Source organism: Manacus vitellinus, unplaced genomic scaffold, assembly GCF_001715985.3.
Source record: "Manacus vitellinus isolate BGI_N305 unplaced genomic scaffold, ASM171598v3 scaffold_30_pilon, whole genome shotgun sequence".
NCBI classification, from domain to species: domain Eukaryota; kingdom Metazoa; phylum Chordata; class Aves; order Passeriformes; family Pipridae; genus Manacus; species Manacus vitellinus.
Genome location: NW_021940291.1, coordinates 5,656,475 through 5,671,048, shown reverse-complemented (window position 1 = coordinate 5,671,048; position 14,574 = coordinate 5,656,475). Strand labels below are relative to the sequence as shown.

Below are 14,574 nucleotides of genomic sequence, written 5' to 3'. Positions count from 1 at the left end.
CTGCATACTTAAGAATGCTTATGTTTACTGCATATGGATGCTGCAAGAGTCTTGTTTTCAATACAGTCACACATTCCAGGATGTAAGACAGCTTAAGGAAGTCACCTAGATGGGTGGATTTGCTTTGGTTTGCATAACACTATCTCTGTGGATTTGATAGCGACAAATCATGAGGCAGTAGAAAATGCATATTGAGACTTTGGTAAATATTCCCTTTCTTTGAAAACTAGACATGTACATCCTTTCCTCATTAGTACAGGTGGGGTGTTTCTGGATTTACACTGTAATATTTAAAGAGAAAATGCCTTTGGTTTTAATGGGACAGACTCACTAAGTAGCATAAAGTTTTCAGCATCATGAAAAGAAACAATTGCTTCATCCACTTATTTCATATTTGGTGCTTATTTATTCTGAATCTTCTTTCTGAATAAAGTGATTTAAAGTTATTTTATAAAATGATAAAATTTCTGATTTGAATCTTATTTCTTCCAGAATAACTTAATGGAAGGTAATAGTGTTTGTATCAAGGTTCTATTTGGTATGGAATTCTACATGCTTAGATTTCCCAGTCATTGTAGGAATTAAAAATCAGGATCCCTTGGATGAGCTAAGGAAGACACTCTTCGTAAATCACAGAAGGGTAACCTAGTTTATCGCCTTTTCCAGTTTTCAGTTTCAATGGTGGAAAATCTAAAACTTTTGGGAATAGTATGGGATTATGACAGCTTCTTACAGCCCTCTTACTTAACTGTTTGATTATGTCTAGCTGAAACAGAGTATCTCATCTATTATAGACAGCAAAGTAGCATTTTGGTGCTGAACGGTTTATTAATATATTGGGTTTTTTTTCCTATTTGCTTTTCCCAGCATTCAGCATCCTTAAGCATCGTGGGCTTTTCAAACGGTTTGGAAATGGAATTACCTCCAACAAGGCTTTCTAGCTCGGCTGATCCACAGGTGAAAGGTGCAGCTGCTGTAACACTTGACCCGTCCCTAAATGCCCTTTGTGACTGTGATGCTCCACCAGAACCAGTGCCCAGCTACAACCTGGCATTGGGCAGGGCTCCAAGTGACCTGAGCCCTGGGAATCCTGCTGGCTTCACCCCAGTTGATGCACTGCAGGGCAGCACCAAATGCAAGGTAGGAATGGCTCGAACTCCTCTACTGAGAGGGAATCCACTTTCATTTACAGCACATGTTACTGTTAGTCAATCAGTCAAAGATAGCTTTTTCAGTAAGTAAAGTTTTCCTTATCTAGTTTTTGAAGACTGATTAAAAATTATTTTCTTAAAATGGAAAGAAAGAAAACTAATAATAAAATGTGGTATTTTTTTCTAACCCTCACCCCCCCACCTCCCGAAGCTGGAAAATGAAGACTTCAGTACTGTAGACTGTCTTCTAGAAAACAGCTTGGCTACTGCTGGGCAAGATGTAGTTAATGAATTAACTCTTTCTATGCAAAAAGTGATGGAAGAACCTATTAATCTTTCAATCAAAAAATCTCAACATTGCACTTCTCCTTCTGAGCTGCTCAGCAACACTGTTTTCCTGCCTGTGAATGCCAGAATGAGACAACTTAGAAGCGAAGAAGGTACAAGGCTTTTAATTATTTCATTTAGGTTTTTTTTGGTCTTTCTTTCTTAGCACTGTGCATTGCAAGCATTGCAAAGCAGTATGCTTATTAGTGTACTTACATGCAAATGTTCTTTCTAGCAAGCTTCAAATTTTATCAGAGTACTTAATCCAATGGAAAAGTGTGTTTGATCTCATCTATGGAGGAAAAAAACACGGAAATGATATGCTTTGAATTTGTAACATCCTTCATCTGTAAAACAGAAACGAGTGTGTCTGTGTGAAGTACCTGGAGTATTAGTTCTCTTAGAAGCACTCCTGTTAATGAGACCTGCAGTTATGACTATTGAAGAGCTGGTTTGAAGGGTCCAAATTCAATTAAAAAAAAAAATTACTTCCCAAATGTAACGTGCCTTCTGCTAAGACCTTCACATCAGTAGCATACCAAATTTTTGTTAATATATTGCACGGTGTGTGCTTTTGCTTGGCTCTCTCTGTTGTGGAACATTCCCTTCAGCCAAGACCTATTTCTTCAGCCTTAATGGAGAATTAGGCTTTACTTAACTCTTTTCATGGGCAAATTGCCAACATCATTGTGCTACACTGTAAAGCCTCATTCCTGCAAACTCTGAAAGTCAATGGAACTACTCATGCAAGCAAGGGATTGCAGGATCAAGCTGTTATCCCGTGACTTATGCCAACATTTGGCTGCTTTTCTCTATAAAAGATGAATTAATATTTCTATCTCAGTGCTATACTTTTATTCAGAGAACACTAATTAGTACAAAGGAGGCCTAGCTCAGTGAGCCAAGGAAATGTATTTGTCTTCTCTTCTATGTCCTCTGCCAAATTGTTACAATTATGCCACAGTTATTTGTGTAAGAATCACGTACACCCCCAAAAAGCTGTGTCTCGGTCAGGCTGAAGTGTCTCCAAGAGGAGCAGCTTTCTAATATCTGGTCTGGGTCGTGTGACACTGCACCCTGAAAGCAGCCCCAGCGTACTGAACCTCACTGTCTATAACAGATGCTACAGATTTGCTCTGTACAAAGCACAGGCCCTGTTGTGCAATAGGATGGAAAGCCTAGCGTGTTGAGTTCAGTGCTGCTCCCTCTTCACAAGGAAGGATCAGGAGGGAGCAGTTCCCATCCTGCTGTGCCTGTTTAATGGTGTGCACTGAGGAGAGACCTGAGGAGATACAGTCACCATATGCAGTGGGAGAGATGAATTCTGTTGCAAAGGCAAGGTTATCTCTGCTGGTGGCTCTCGGTAGGACTTTCTGGCTTCAGTGGTGCTGTGCTGCCAAACCCCATTCCTTCTGGTATATATCTCCAGTGACTCATCCTTTTCTGATATCAAACCTAACCTAAACATTTCAGCCTAATTTAAAACAAAATACTTCTTATCCTAGCCACAAGGGATGTGGTGAAAATTGTACATAATTTCATCATTTTCCCTCTTACAGCCACTTCTTATCATAGCTTGCATAAACACCCTCCCCTCCCCTTCTCTTTCCTAGACTAAACAATTCTGATGGTTTCAATCTCTCCTCATGGGTCAGGAGTTTGATTTTTCAAAACCACATCATTCCTGCTGTGCTATTTTGGGTTCTCTGCAATTAAGGAGTGCTGCCCACAGCCAAACGCAGTGCTGCAGCTGAGGCCTCTGGGGTGCCATGCAGAGCCAGGGTATCAGCTTCTTTTTTTTTTACATTCCTTGCTGCTGGTAATAAGCTGCAAGATGGCATTCCTCTCTTTTGCAGCTAGCAGCATTAGAGGGTTGACTTGCTTGTGGTGAGAAGTCCACGTTAACTTCCTTCTACGGAGCAGTTCCCTAGTCAGTTATTTTCCTTTGCAATTACATTAATCTGATCCTTTATAAGCATAATACAGTTAATTCAGTCTTATTGATTTGGGAGATTTTCTTTCTCTGATGTATTAAGGTCTATTTTTAACAGTGTTTGCAACCCCTTTAGTTTGGCGTTTTCCACAAATTTTATAAGTACTATTATTTTATGGGCCAAGTTGCTGATGGAAATGTTAGTTAATATAGCAATCCAGAACCAGTGGAACATCTTCTGGTTTCACAATGTGCAACAAGAGCTGACCCTGCCTCAGTGTGCAGTCACTCTTTAGTAATTCTGTCTGTCTTTCACCTGAGCAACAATCACAAGTGAATAATGCCTTAGGTGTGATTGTAAAATGCACCTTTCCTTGTCAGTCTTGTATTGTGTTTCCTGTGGCTGGAAATAACAGACTATCCTTACAGGCACATTGCATTCAAGCCGTGGGTTAGGTACAGTTGACCCAAGCTAGATTTTCTTTTAGAAGGCGTGTTTTCCTGGCCCTCACTTGTCTCCAGATAACCATGATATTAGGTTTGTTTCCTGTTAGTATTGGCTATGTCAAACCAATTCCTAGCAAAGGAAGGCATTACTATGACATTTGTCAGTGGACTGGTCTATGAGGACATCCACTGGGGCGTTCATCTCTACGCTGTCCCAACTCCCTGAAGTTGTTTTATTACTCTTGTGTCTGGTATTAGTCAAGAGCTACAACTACTTGTATGCTTATATAACAGATAGTTTTGAGCTCATGTGTTTATAGTTACAGACGTTGGATAGAAAGGAATTATAGTGTAACTTTTGTCCCTCGGTGGCAGATGGGAGACACAATTTTCTTCCTGTTTTCAAGAATTAGCCAGAAGCTTCTTAGCATGGGGCTGTAGACTACAGAGACTTCCTGAGCCTCAGGGGTTCAGACCTCAGTAGGTCTGTTTTTCTCAAGTGCAGGCTGTACAGCAAAGAGGATTACTTATGTTGTTCCATGTATATGGATGAATGTGACATGGCTGTGTACATATATAATTCCCTGGGAATGAAACCATTGCGACAAAATATTTTGTAAAGGCTCCTCGTGTTTCATACAGAAGCTGTGGTTAAAAGCAAAAAAGAAAGACAAAAGCTCTGTATCAGAAGAGAAAATAGCATACACATTTTCTATACATATAGATGAAACAATTCCATAATTCACTTATGATATCATATTAAACACCAGACAGAAGTACATGAATATTGAAGTACTTTCTACCCTAATCTGCCTGTGATATTATAAATATTTTATTCGTTTTCTTATCTTCTGTTCCAGATTCCAATGACTGTGAAAAGGAACATTTTGAAATGGATATGAAAAGCAATCAGAATGTCAGGTAGAGAAGTCTTTTTTATATGAAATCACTGGCCGTGAAATTTTATGCATGTATTTTGAAAATTTGTCATACTTAATGATAATGGAGAACTTAAAAAGAATACTAGATTCCTTATAGATAATAGTTCTGAAAGTTGTAAATTGCTCTCTTAAACTTGAAAACAACAATTAAAAAGAAGTGGTGAATTCATGTATTTCTGTTATTCTGAGTAATTTTCCAGAATGAATAAATACTTGCAAACTTATCTCACTTGGATAATTAAAACCTGTTAAGCCTAAATTAAAACTAAAAGATATGATGGGAACAGGACTGTCTCAATAATTTTATAAGATTTTGTTTTCAGCTACTGCTGTGATAATATGTTCAAGTAAAGTTGATGATATGCTGTGTTCCTACTTGAAGCCAATCACACTTAAAAGTATCAAATATGGCATAAATTGGGATAATTAAAACAAAAATATAAGGAACAGGGCAAAAGTTTAGCACAGAAGTTAGTAGTGCATTTACACATATGATTGAAGTGATCGAATTCACATTTCTTAAAGAATTGGCTTGTTAAAAAGTGTCCAGATTTTCAGCATTTAGCCAGCAGAGTCACAGCTGCAAAGGGAAAGGAGCACAAATAATAGCACGTGAAAAGTATTGAAACTGAGTGGGCAGAATTTTGTGGAATGTAGCCGAATTCAGCCATGTGTCCTTTTGACTACAGAGCTGGCCCGAAGGAGCAGAAGATTCCCTTTGTGCGACTGGAACGCCTGAAAATATGCGCATCAGAAGTGGGGGAGCTGCCGGTGTTTAAGCTCCAGCCACAGGACAATGAGCAGGAGGGCAATTTCCTCCTCGTAATTGAATGTGGGACACGGTCTTCAAGTATGTCTATAAAGGTGAGTAGAATTGCCTGGAGGCTTGACTTGCCTTCTCCCCTGTATCCTACTGGTTTGTACCCACAGTTCTGAGAGTTATTATACAGTAAACAAGTTTGTTGATTTGTTTCATCTTGGGATACTTCTGTGATGGGTTGAGGTAATAGGCAATGCTGCTTTTAGTTTGCTGTGTAGCTCCCTGATACTTCCATTTCTGAGAAGTCTGTCTCTGGGATTGGGTAGCTGTAGTGTTTTTATACTCTAGCAAGCAGCTTGGCTTACCTGTCTGGTTACAAATATAGGACAAATAGCTTAAAACTGACTTGAATGTATATTTGAGTTATAGGAACCAATCCCAGAAATCACAGTGTAATAGATTTTTAAAAGTCTTGTATTCAATTGCTTCTTTGGAGTCTTGAGCATAAGCTTCTCTCCACAGAGGAGAGGAAAGAGGAATTTCTGGTGGGATCGAAAACCTATACTGTTTTTGTTTTTTTGTTTTTGGTAGGTTTTTCTTGTTTGTTTGTTTGTTGTTTGGTTGAGGGATTTGTGGCTTTTTGTGGGAGTTTTTGAGCTGTTTACTGTAAAATTTGCAAATACCATTGTAGAGTATTCTGTTTCTATCACCCTTGGTATGGAACCTGTGCAGCTCTCATAGTGTTATTACACCTTGGTATGTGGAGGAAATGACTTGACCAAAGTGACCTGGCCAGCCAGCAGCAGATCCCGAGCTGAGCATGGGCCTGCTGAACCCCAGTGCCCTCTCCAGTAGAGTTCACTGCAGAGAAATCACTTTGTCTGCAGATAACCACTGCTGTTGTATGCTGATACATGAAAATGATGATTGTGTGATCCCAGATTTTTCTTCCTTCAAGATAAATAAAGATAGTCCACCTGAAAGACTGCAGTCCAAAGAGGAAAACTCAGAGGACAGGAAATTTCTCATATCCCAGGCTGCAGGACAGACACCATCTCCCCCTGTAGATGCTCTGTCTGTTGATCAGAAGCTCAGCAATGGCATCTCCAGCATGAAAAAATCTCCAGTTACTCAGGAAGTCAGCCCAATTGAAAATGAGGATTTCTGTGCTGTGTGTCTTAATGGAGGAGAACTGTTGTGCTGCGATCACTGCCCCAAGGTCTTCCATCTCTCCTGCCATGTTCCAGCCCTGCTCAGCTTTCCAGTGTATGTATGACATTTCACTAATGTGCTGTTCCTACTCACTGCCTTGGGGCAAAATATATCCTCAGGGATGTATGTGTCAGCCTTGTACTGCATCTCTCACTTGTCCTTTTTGATGCTTTTCTTGCAAAGGGAAGAATTGTCTTACACACTAGGAACTAGATGAATTATGAACAAGAATTGTTTCCAGCCATGTGTGCCCTTTCTGCAGTTAACTGGCCAGTACAACAAAGGAGGTTGCAGACCTGAGACTTTCATGTGACTCACTGGAGAAAAATAAAATCCTAATTCTCATGTAACATCTGAAGTGTAGACATCAGCTCTTCTCTCCAAAAACAGAGACTAGCCCCAGAAAAAGGCAACCAGTGAATTTCTATTCAGTTTTCTAGTCAATTTTATGGGAAATTTAGGATTATCAGGGCTTATGTTAGAAACGTTTAGGACATTGGTTTCCCTAAGATATGTTGTCTAGCGAATTGTCACAGATTAATTGTGTGCAATGAGCCAGAAATAGATATACGTCCACATACCAAACTCCAGACTTTAAAAGGTAGTGCGTTACTGTTGGTGTACAATTCTGAATTCTCTTATAAATCTTTATTAAGTGGGACCAAAGGCTGCTACTTCATTTATGCCAAGCCCAAATAACTGTCTCAGCTGAGAAAAATATGTTGCAAGATACTAGTTTGGAGATTGTGGTTTGTTCATTCTGTTCAAAAAACTAGGAATTTTCAACTGCTCTAGTTTCAAAACAAAGTGAAAACGAAGTTTTCGTGTTTAAAATAAACTTCCTATGCAAACCCAAATTCTAATGAAACAAATTAATTCCCTTAACTAAAATTATATGTTCACAGTTCTTTAATAGATCTTCATCTGTAGTTATTCAGACCCTGATGTTGCAGAATTTGTGTCACTGCCTTCATGAAATTCTTCAAGAGATTTTTGAAAATAGATCTACTAGAAAGGACACACATACCCTTGCAGAATTATGTCTATTTGGTTTGGGAACCCATGTACTAGCACACATTATGACCTTTTCTGATAATGTTGACTTCTTAGATAAATACATCAATTATCAAATGGATCTGTGTTTGTCTTATGACCTAACTATTGCCTGTTTTACCCTAATGCTTTTTTAAAAGCAACACTTGAATCAATGCAGCTGCATACGCTGCTGGTACATGATTTCAAACAGTTAAAATTTTGTCTTTTTTCTTTTCCTTTGTGACAGAAAAAGTGTCATGAATAGAACCTGAAATTGCTGCACTTGTAATTGGATTCAAATCCATTGAAGAACATCTAGTTCAATGGGCTTCAGATTGCCTGCTATTGTAATACTATTGTAATACTAGTTAAGAATGAGACCTTCCAAAAATCAGCATGTGTTTGGTTTATTGTTTTGCAGAGGAGAGTGGGTGTGCACCCTTTGCCGTAATCCAGTGAAGCCTGAGGTAGAATATGACTGTGAAAACACACGCTACAGCCACAGCTATAATGTACAATATGGCCTTGATGACTGTGACCAGAAGGTGGGAATAACTGTATATTGTACTATTTAGAAAAGGCCATATGATCTCAGCATGAGGCTTTGCCTTTTCTTTGGAAAGATGACGGTTTTGACTTGGTTGCTACTCAAATGTTACAGACAGTAGTAAATAGAACAAAAGTGATTTTACTATTCATTTATATCATTCTCTTCTTTCTAGGCATTGCTGTTCAATTTTAAAATGAATGTCATGTTACAGAAAGATGAAACAGGCAAATCTTGAATTCTTTTCTACTTTGAACAGAGAAGTCACACTCAGCAGCAGAGCAATTTCCCTGAGTCAATTTGTTCCTGGCTTTCTGACACTGAATCTTTTTGCTTTAAGACTTGGCACTTCTCAGACAAGAGACATCTACTTGGGCCAGTGAAATGACATTTTTGTGATGTAGACCCTTTTTGACTTTCATTTGGAACAAAATCATCATACAGTCTTCATGTGTACTATTAGTTCCCCTGAACATGATGTTTAGGCTGTTGATTCAGCCTAGATGAAAGCTTATCCCTTTACATACCCATTACCAGTTTCCTCTACCAAAATGAAAAAAGTACCTTTTCTTAAAGTCCACTTGTGCTTGGAAGGCACAAGTTTCCAAATAGGTGGAAATCCTGTGTGTATTGTTGATGGCTGGACAGAGAGGCTGAGTCCAAACAGCTGAGTGCAGATGTTGAGCTGGCCCTGTGCAAATGGAGCCTAATTTAAGGCACTGGTCTAATCTGGACACCAGTCATAAAGACAACAGCAGTGATTCTCAGAGCACTGGGGCCCCTTGGCAAGACCTATGAGCACAGCCAAGCATTGCTCAATTCATCCATGCTGTTTCCAGACCTGAGCTACTCTGTCCATGCAGAGCTGGACATAACTTTTTTACACTGATGTGATGCCCTTTTTTACTGGATTTGATACAGCTGGACAGAAATTTTTGGGGTCTGGATCTTGAGTAGTGAAGTTTCATTTAGATAATTGAGATGAATAAAAATTCCATTGTTGGTGAGCAAATATGGTTTATGATGTTTTTGTAGTGCATTCTTTTTGCACTAGTGAAAAAGCCAAAGACTATTATAAATATTTTACAAGTTAACAATGATTAGACAGAACAATTTTCATATGGTACTAGCAACTACATAACTTGCATCCCTTTGTATGAATGGATATGAACAGTGTGAAATATTTCCTATTTAACTGTTTCCACACTGTTGCTGCTGTTCTTTCAGTCAAGAGCTAAGAAATAGATCTGAAGTGCAGAAAGGAAATAGTAATAGCAATTAGTTCCCAAGGGTTTCCAGAAAAGATACGTGCATACAAAGTTTTTTACATAGTTTCTTTTCCTGCATTTCTTGACTGTCCTTATTTTCAAAGCTATAAAAGTGCTATGAGGCAAAACATCCCCCTGATTAGGGTGAACTGTGCCATTTTGCCTCAGAAGTGCACAGTCTACATGAGAATTCTGTTGTTGTTAGTATGATTGATTAACTAAGGACAAGAATGAAACTCACTTCTTTTGCATTAAAATGTGTTTCAAATCTGGCTCCTACAGAAGTGTGAAAAGCTGGTGCTTTCCCTGTTCTGCAGTAATATGAGCCTCCCGTTCCATGAACCTGTCAGTCCCCTGGTAAGTACTGCACATGCATGGATCAGAGGAAATCCAAAGGATACTCTGGCACACCTTGGTAATGTCTCCTTTATCTTCTTGAAAGATATTAATGAGGTTTTTTTCTGAACAGTATTGCTCAGGGTAGAAGTTTTCCTCTTGCAAGTGCTTTGAAGTCATCAGGTTGGAGGCAGGTAAATGGTGGCAAGGTTTGGGTGCCCATTTAAGATGCTGGTAGAATACTAAAGGTATGTGATAGGCTACAGTGATTAAAAAAATTGACTCGCCGTGTACATGGAAAATGCTCTACTGCTGTAAGAGAGGCCTGCTTTAGAAACAACCCTGGACTCCCTCTTTACCCTCTCTGTGGACAACACCAGAAATGTGACTGTGTGTAGGGGAAAATGTAGAAAATATTGTTTCATCCATGTACTCAACATTTGCAATATAAACTGTCTGTTTTAAGGAAGATAGAGGTTCACAGTGTTGTAACAATAGAACACAGTGAGAAACAGATTGGGGAAGGGAAAAATAAAGGTTTTATGTGAAGGAATAGTCCAAATAATGGTAAAAAACCTATTCCACCTAATAAAGTTGCAGTGAACTTATGGAACAAATTACCTAACAAGTAGGTTTAGACCAAAAAAGATTTAAAGACTGTGATATCCTGGTAGCTAATGCCCATTGAAAAAGACTCTTGGTGAACTTTTAAGAGAGTGCACGGTATCTTGTTTTTAGTCACTCTTGACAGACTGCTTCCCACATTATCAGCTGCCAGTATCTCAGCACATTCTTTTTGTAATTCCTTGGGGGAAATATTAGCTAATTGCCAGTGTTGCATATATTATTGATTATGGTTAAACAATGACATTTATATCTGGGGATAAACTTTACAAAGCGCAAATAGCAGAGTGTAAATACTGAGTGTAAACACTGAAGTGTGCTATTTCCAACTTCAGTCTTGCAAGCAAATATGTTTTTAATAAAACCAAAAAGCGTTCAGGAAGATAATGTAGACAAGTGTAGGCATTAAAAAACTAGAGCCCTCTTCCCTGATGCAAGGACTCCTCTACAATGACTTCTGTTCAGACTTCGATAGAAGTCACTGGAGAAGAAATTAATTAATTAAAACAAATAAATAAATTAAAAATGTTACACACTTGCATTTTATTCTTATCGCAGGCTCGGCATTATTATCAGATCATCAAAAGGCCAATGGATTTGTCAACCATACGAAAAAAGCTGCAGAAGAAGGACAAATCCCACTATGCTGCACCTGAGGAGCTTGTGACTGACGTGCGTCTCATGTTTTGGAACTGTGCAAAGTTCAATTATGTAGGTTTCTAGTGTGCATGGCTGGGGGGATAGAAAGCAGAGGATTGCTCTTTCAAACTGTCACACTGGTTCTTTGGAAATCAGATATGGGATTGGGATAAACAGAAGTATTATTCAGTTTCGTTATTTGGAAATTGCGTTGGGTGTTTTTTAATGACAGAAATGAAGTCAAATCTGAGAACTTGAGATACATATGCATCTAAAATTAAAAAGGGACATCTTAGTGGACAACTCTTTGGAATGTTGCTGGGTTTGCTGTGAGAAGCCAGTCATAGCCAGCAAAATAGCTAGGAAAAATCAAGTGCGTAGAAATTCCTGAGCAATGATGACTGCTGTTCTTTCTAGTTCACTGCACATCCCTTTTTATTAGAGGTGCAGAAACGTGTTCCTTGATAGCAGCATCTGGTTTTTACTTACACTGAAAATGCAGAGGGACTAATGGTCTGTAGAAAGTGTGCAGGAGACTAATGGAGATGTAGCAGACAGAAATAAGGCGAGACAAAGGGTAGGTTAGTTATTTGGTTTTGATCCTTGATGATTTCTGTGTGCACTAGCACTAAATAGTTATTGATTCTCTTACAGCCAGATTCAGAGGTTGCTGAGGCTGGACGATGCCTGGATGAATTCTTTGAGGACAAACTGAAGGAGATTTATCCAGACAGGCATTTTCCTTCGATGCAACAAGATGACTCTGATTCTGAAGAAGTGGAGAGTCAGAACAGCAAAATGCAGCCCCAGAATTTTCAGTGGCCGTCGTACGGACAGGAGTGCCTTCAGCCCAAAAGGAAACGGCGCCATGCTGTAAGATTGCAAAAGCAAAAGCACTTGCTTGCTAAGTGGCCACCCTGCTAATTCTGTTTACAGATACTGATGGGAGGTTTTGACAGGGCTGTGTGGGAAAACTGTCAAGATTGTATCACAGATATGTGATCAGTGCTACAATTTTGTGTCAAGATCCTCTGAGTGGAATAAAGTGTCAGCTGTGTATAAGTGTGCGATCGAGAACAAATGAAGCCTCTCAGGCCACACAGTTATCTTCCTAGCAGAAAACTCTGTCAAGACTTCTAAAAAGACCAAGCCCTTTAGCTATTCACTATCTGTTTCCTTTGTACACAGGAAAGTGAAAAAACTAAAAGAATGATGTTTCAGCCAGCTAACAGCCTTCCTCAGGTATGACCTCCTCAAGAGATGAGATTTGCTATGAGGAATCCAGAAGCATAACTGACAGAGTTAAGGTGTGTGGGAGGAAAGCAAAGCACTCAGGCTGTTTATTTAAACTCTCCTATTCTGCTGACCATATGCCTTATTTCTAGATCTTGTGGATAGATAACAGATCCAAAATGTTTGAATCTGTCAATATTCAATCTGTTAAATCACGTATATGTTTTACAGTGTTTACACTGAAGTACTAATGTTTTGATCATAGTTAACGATGAATAATAATAAAAATAACATACTAATAATATCTAATACTGCAGTACCATTTTATAATCTGTTCAATGTGACATCTCTGTTTTATAGAGCACAGGTAACCATGTAATAATCTTGCAACCTCAGTGTGAATGTTTGCCATGCTTCGTGGTAAATACATGTAGTCATTAAGGCTGTAATCCTGTTGTCTTATTCAGTGATTTTTCTGGGAGCTTGACTGCTCAAAGCTTATGAGATACAGTATAATGTGATTATCTGATTAGCTGTTTCTTTTGAAGCAGAGTATTTTTATTAAATCACGAAACAGCAAGGGCTAATAGTGCTAATACTAGGGCTCTGTGTGAACTGTTTCTGAGTGCATACTGGATGCTCTGTTTGCAAGGCATGATTCTTCTGGAATCTAATTCATGCTTGGTAAAGCAGTGTGGGATTTCTTGGGTCTCAAAGGTAGCATTTTTATACAACACAAGCCAGTTGTTTTTCTATAAAGCAGATATTGGAATTCGGTAAATTAACTGTGCAGTGAATTACATGGTTATAGAAGTGCCTATAAAATGATGTCATATATTTCTGATTTTCTCTTTACTTATTTCTTGTAGTTGTGATTACCAGCAGTACTAGAAGATGATGAGAATGTATATATGTAGAAGCTCAAACACAATGAAAGGATGTCTAAGCTGAGGAGGTTTTTTGCTAAATTTCACAGTGTATTGGCAGAACACCACCAGGAGCAAATTTAGAGTTCACTTGAACAAAGGTTGCATGAAATTATACAAAGTCTTAAGGGTGGGATAGGTAACATGACATCACACCTGAACAGAGTGATAAGCCTGCAAGTTGCTTCCCAGCTCTTCCAGAAGCAGGTGAGCCACATTTTTGCATGGCCAATGCTTTCTTCATGTGTGTGAGGGGTATCTTCCTCCTTGAAATTCTGCCTAATCTGGGCTGAAGTCCAACTCTGAGAGAGGAAGTTGTTGCAGATCTCAAAAGCAATTAAAGTTCATTTTAATTAGGTTCCTGTAAATAAAGATGATATTTTCAGCATAGTTTATATGGGCTATTTGGTCTGCTAACCATGTATGTTATTTTAGATAACACTTAAAAGTAAAGGTTTATATATGAAATAATAAGACATGAATGTTATATTCTACTCTGTGTGACTTACTGTTTGTTGTTAACGGTAGTGAGCCAATGTTTTCTCTTCTTTGAAGAAATGAAAATCTGGATATTATAAACTGACTGGAAAACTGTGAGATGAAGAGACAGCCTTTTCATTTTCTATATATGAATTCGTATATGTTTGCTTTCTGTCTCCTGTTCTCAAAACAGTATCTTGGCACAGGGAAATGAGTGCAGGTTTGTCACTGAATTAATCACCCTTATCTGTGCTACAGGTGTCACTTTTTGTCAGTTCTCCACCAAAGACGTATCTGTTTTTTACTGTTAATAGTGCAAAAATTATATGCTGTCTAGCTTTCATCTAGGGGCAGTTCTAGAAATGGGAGAGACTATTGATAACTTCCTCTTTTCCTGGAAGAGCAGAATCAATGAGAGCCTCCTTCTATTTCTTAAAGGCTGTTTGTTAACTGTACCATTAGTTTTGGAGAACATATGTTTATAATAAAATTCACAGAGGATATATTATGCTTCTATTAAAAATAGAAATTTACCAGTTTGTCACCATATATAAGATATCCTTTGTGTGTGTGCTGGCAGGACTCTATGACCTAAGCACTCTTAAGGCTAACTTTGATTCTGATTGCTTCACTAAGACATAGTAACTGTTAAAAAAAACCAACCTTGTAAACTTCATGTCCTGTTGGTAAGCAGAAGAAAACCTGAACTCATACG

At 38.6% G+C, this 14,574-nt stretch overlaps 1 protein-coding gene across 1 annotated transcript in view; it reads left to right on the top strand.

The window, feature by feature from the left end:
• Positions 1-14,202, top strand: part of TRIM66 (tripartite motif containing 66) — a 39,291-nt gene extending 25,089 nt beyond the window's left edge. Inside the window, 10 exon segments of the mRNA XM_029961061.1 lie at positions 868-1,140; positions 1,363-1,591; positions 4,719-4,779; positions 5,489-5,663; positions 6,518-6,825; positions 8,228-8,351; positions 9,904-9,978; positions 11,140-11,292; positions 11,875-12,093; positions 12,409-14,202. Coding sequence (XP_029816921.1) covers positions 868-1,140; positions 1,363-1,591; positions 4,719-4,779; positions 5,489-5,663; positions 6,518-6,825; positions 8,228-8,351; positions 9,904-9,978; positions 11,140-11,292; positions 11,875-12,093; positions 12,409-12,468 — 1,677 coding nt within the window. The 3' untranslated portion in view covers positions 12,469-14,202.
• Positions 14,203-14,574: the final 372 nt, after the last annotated feature.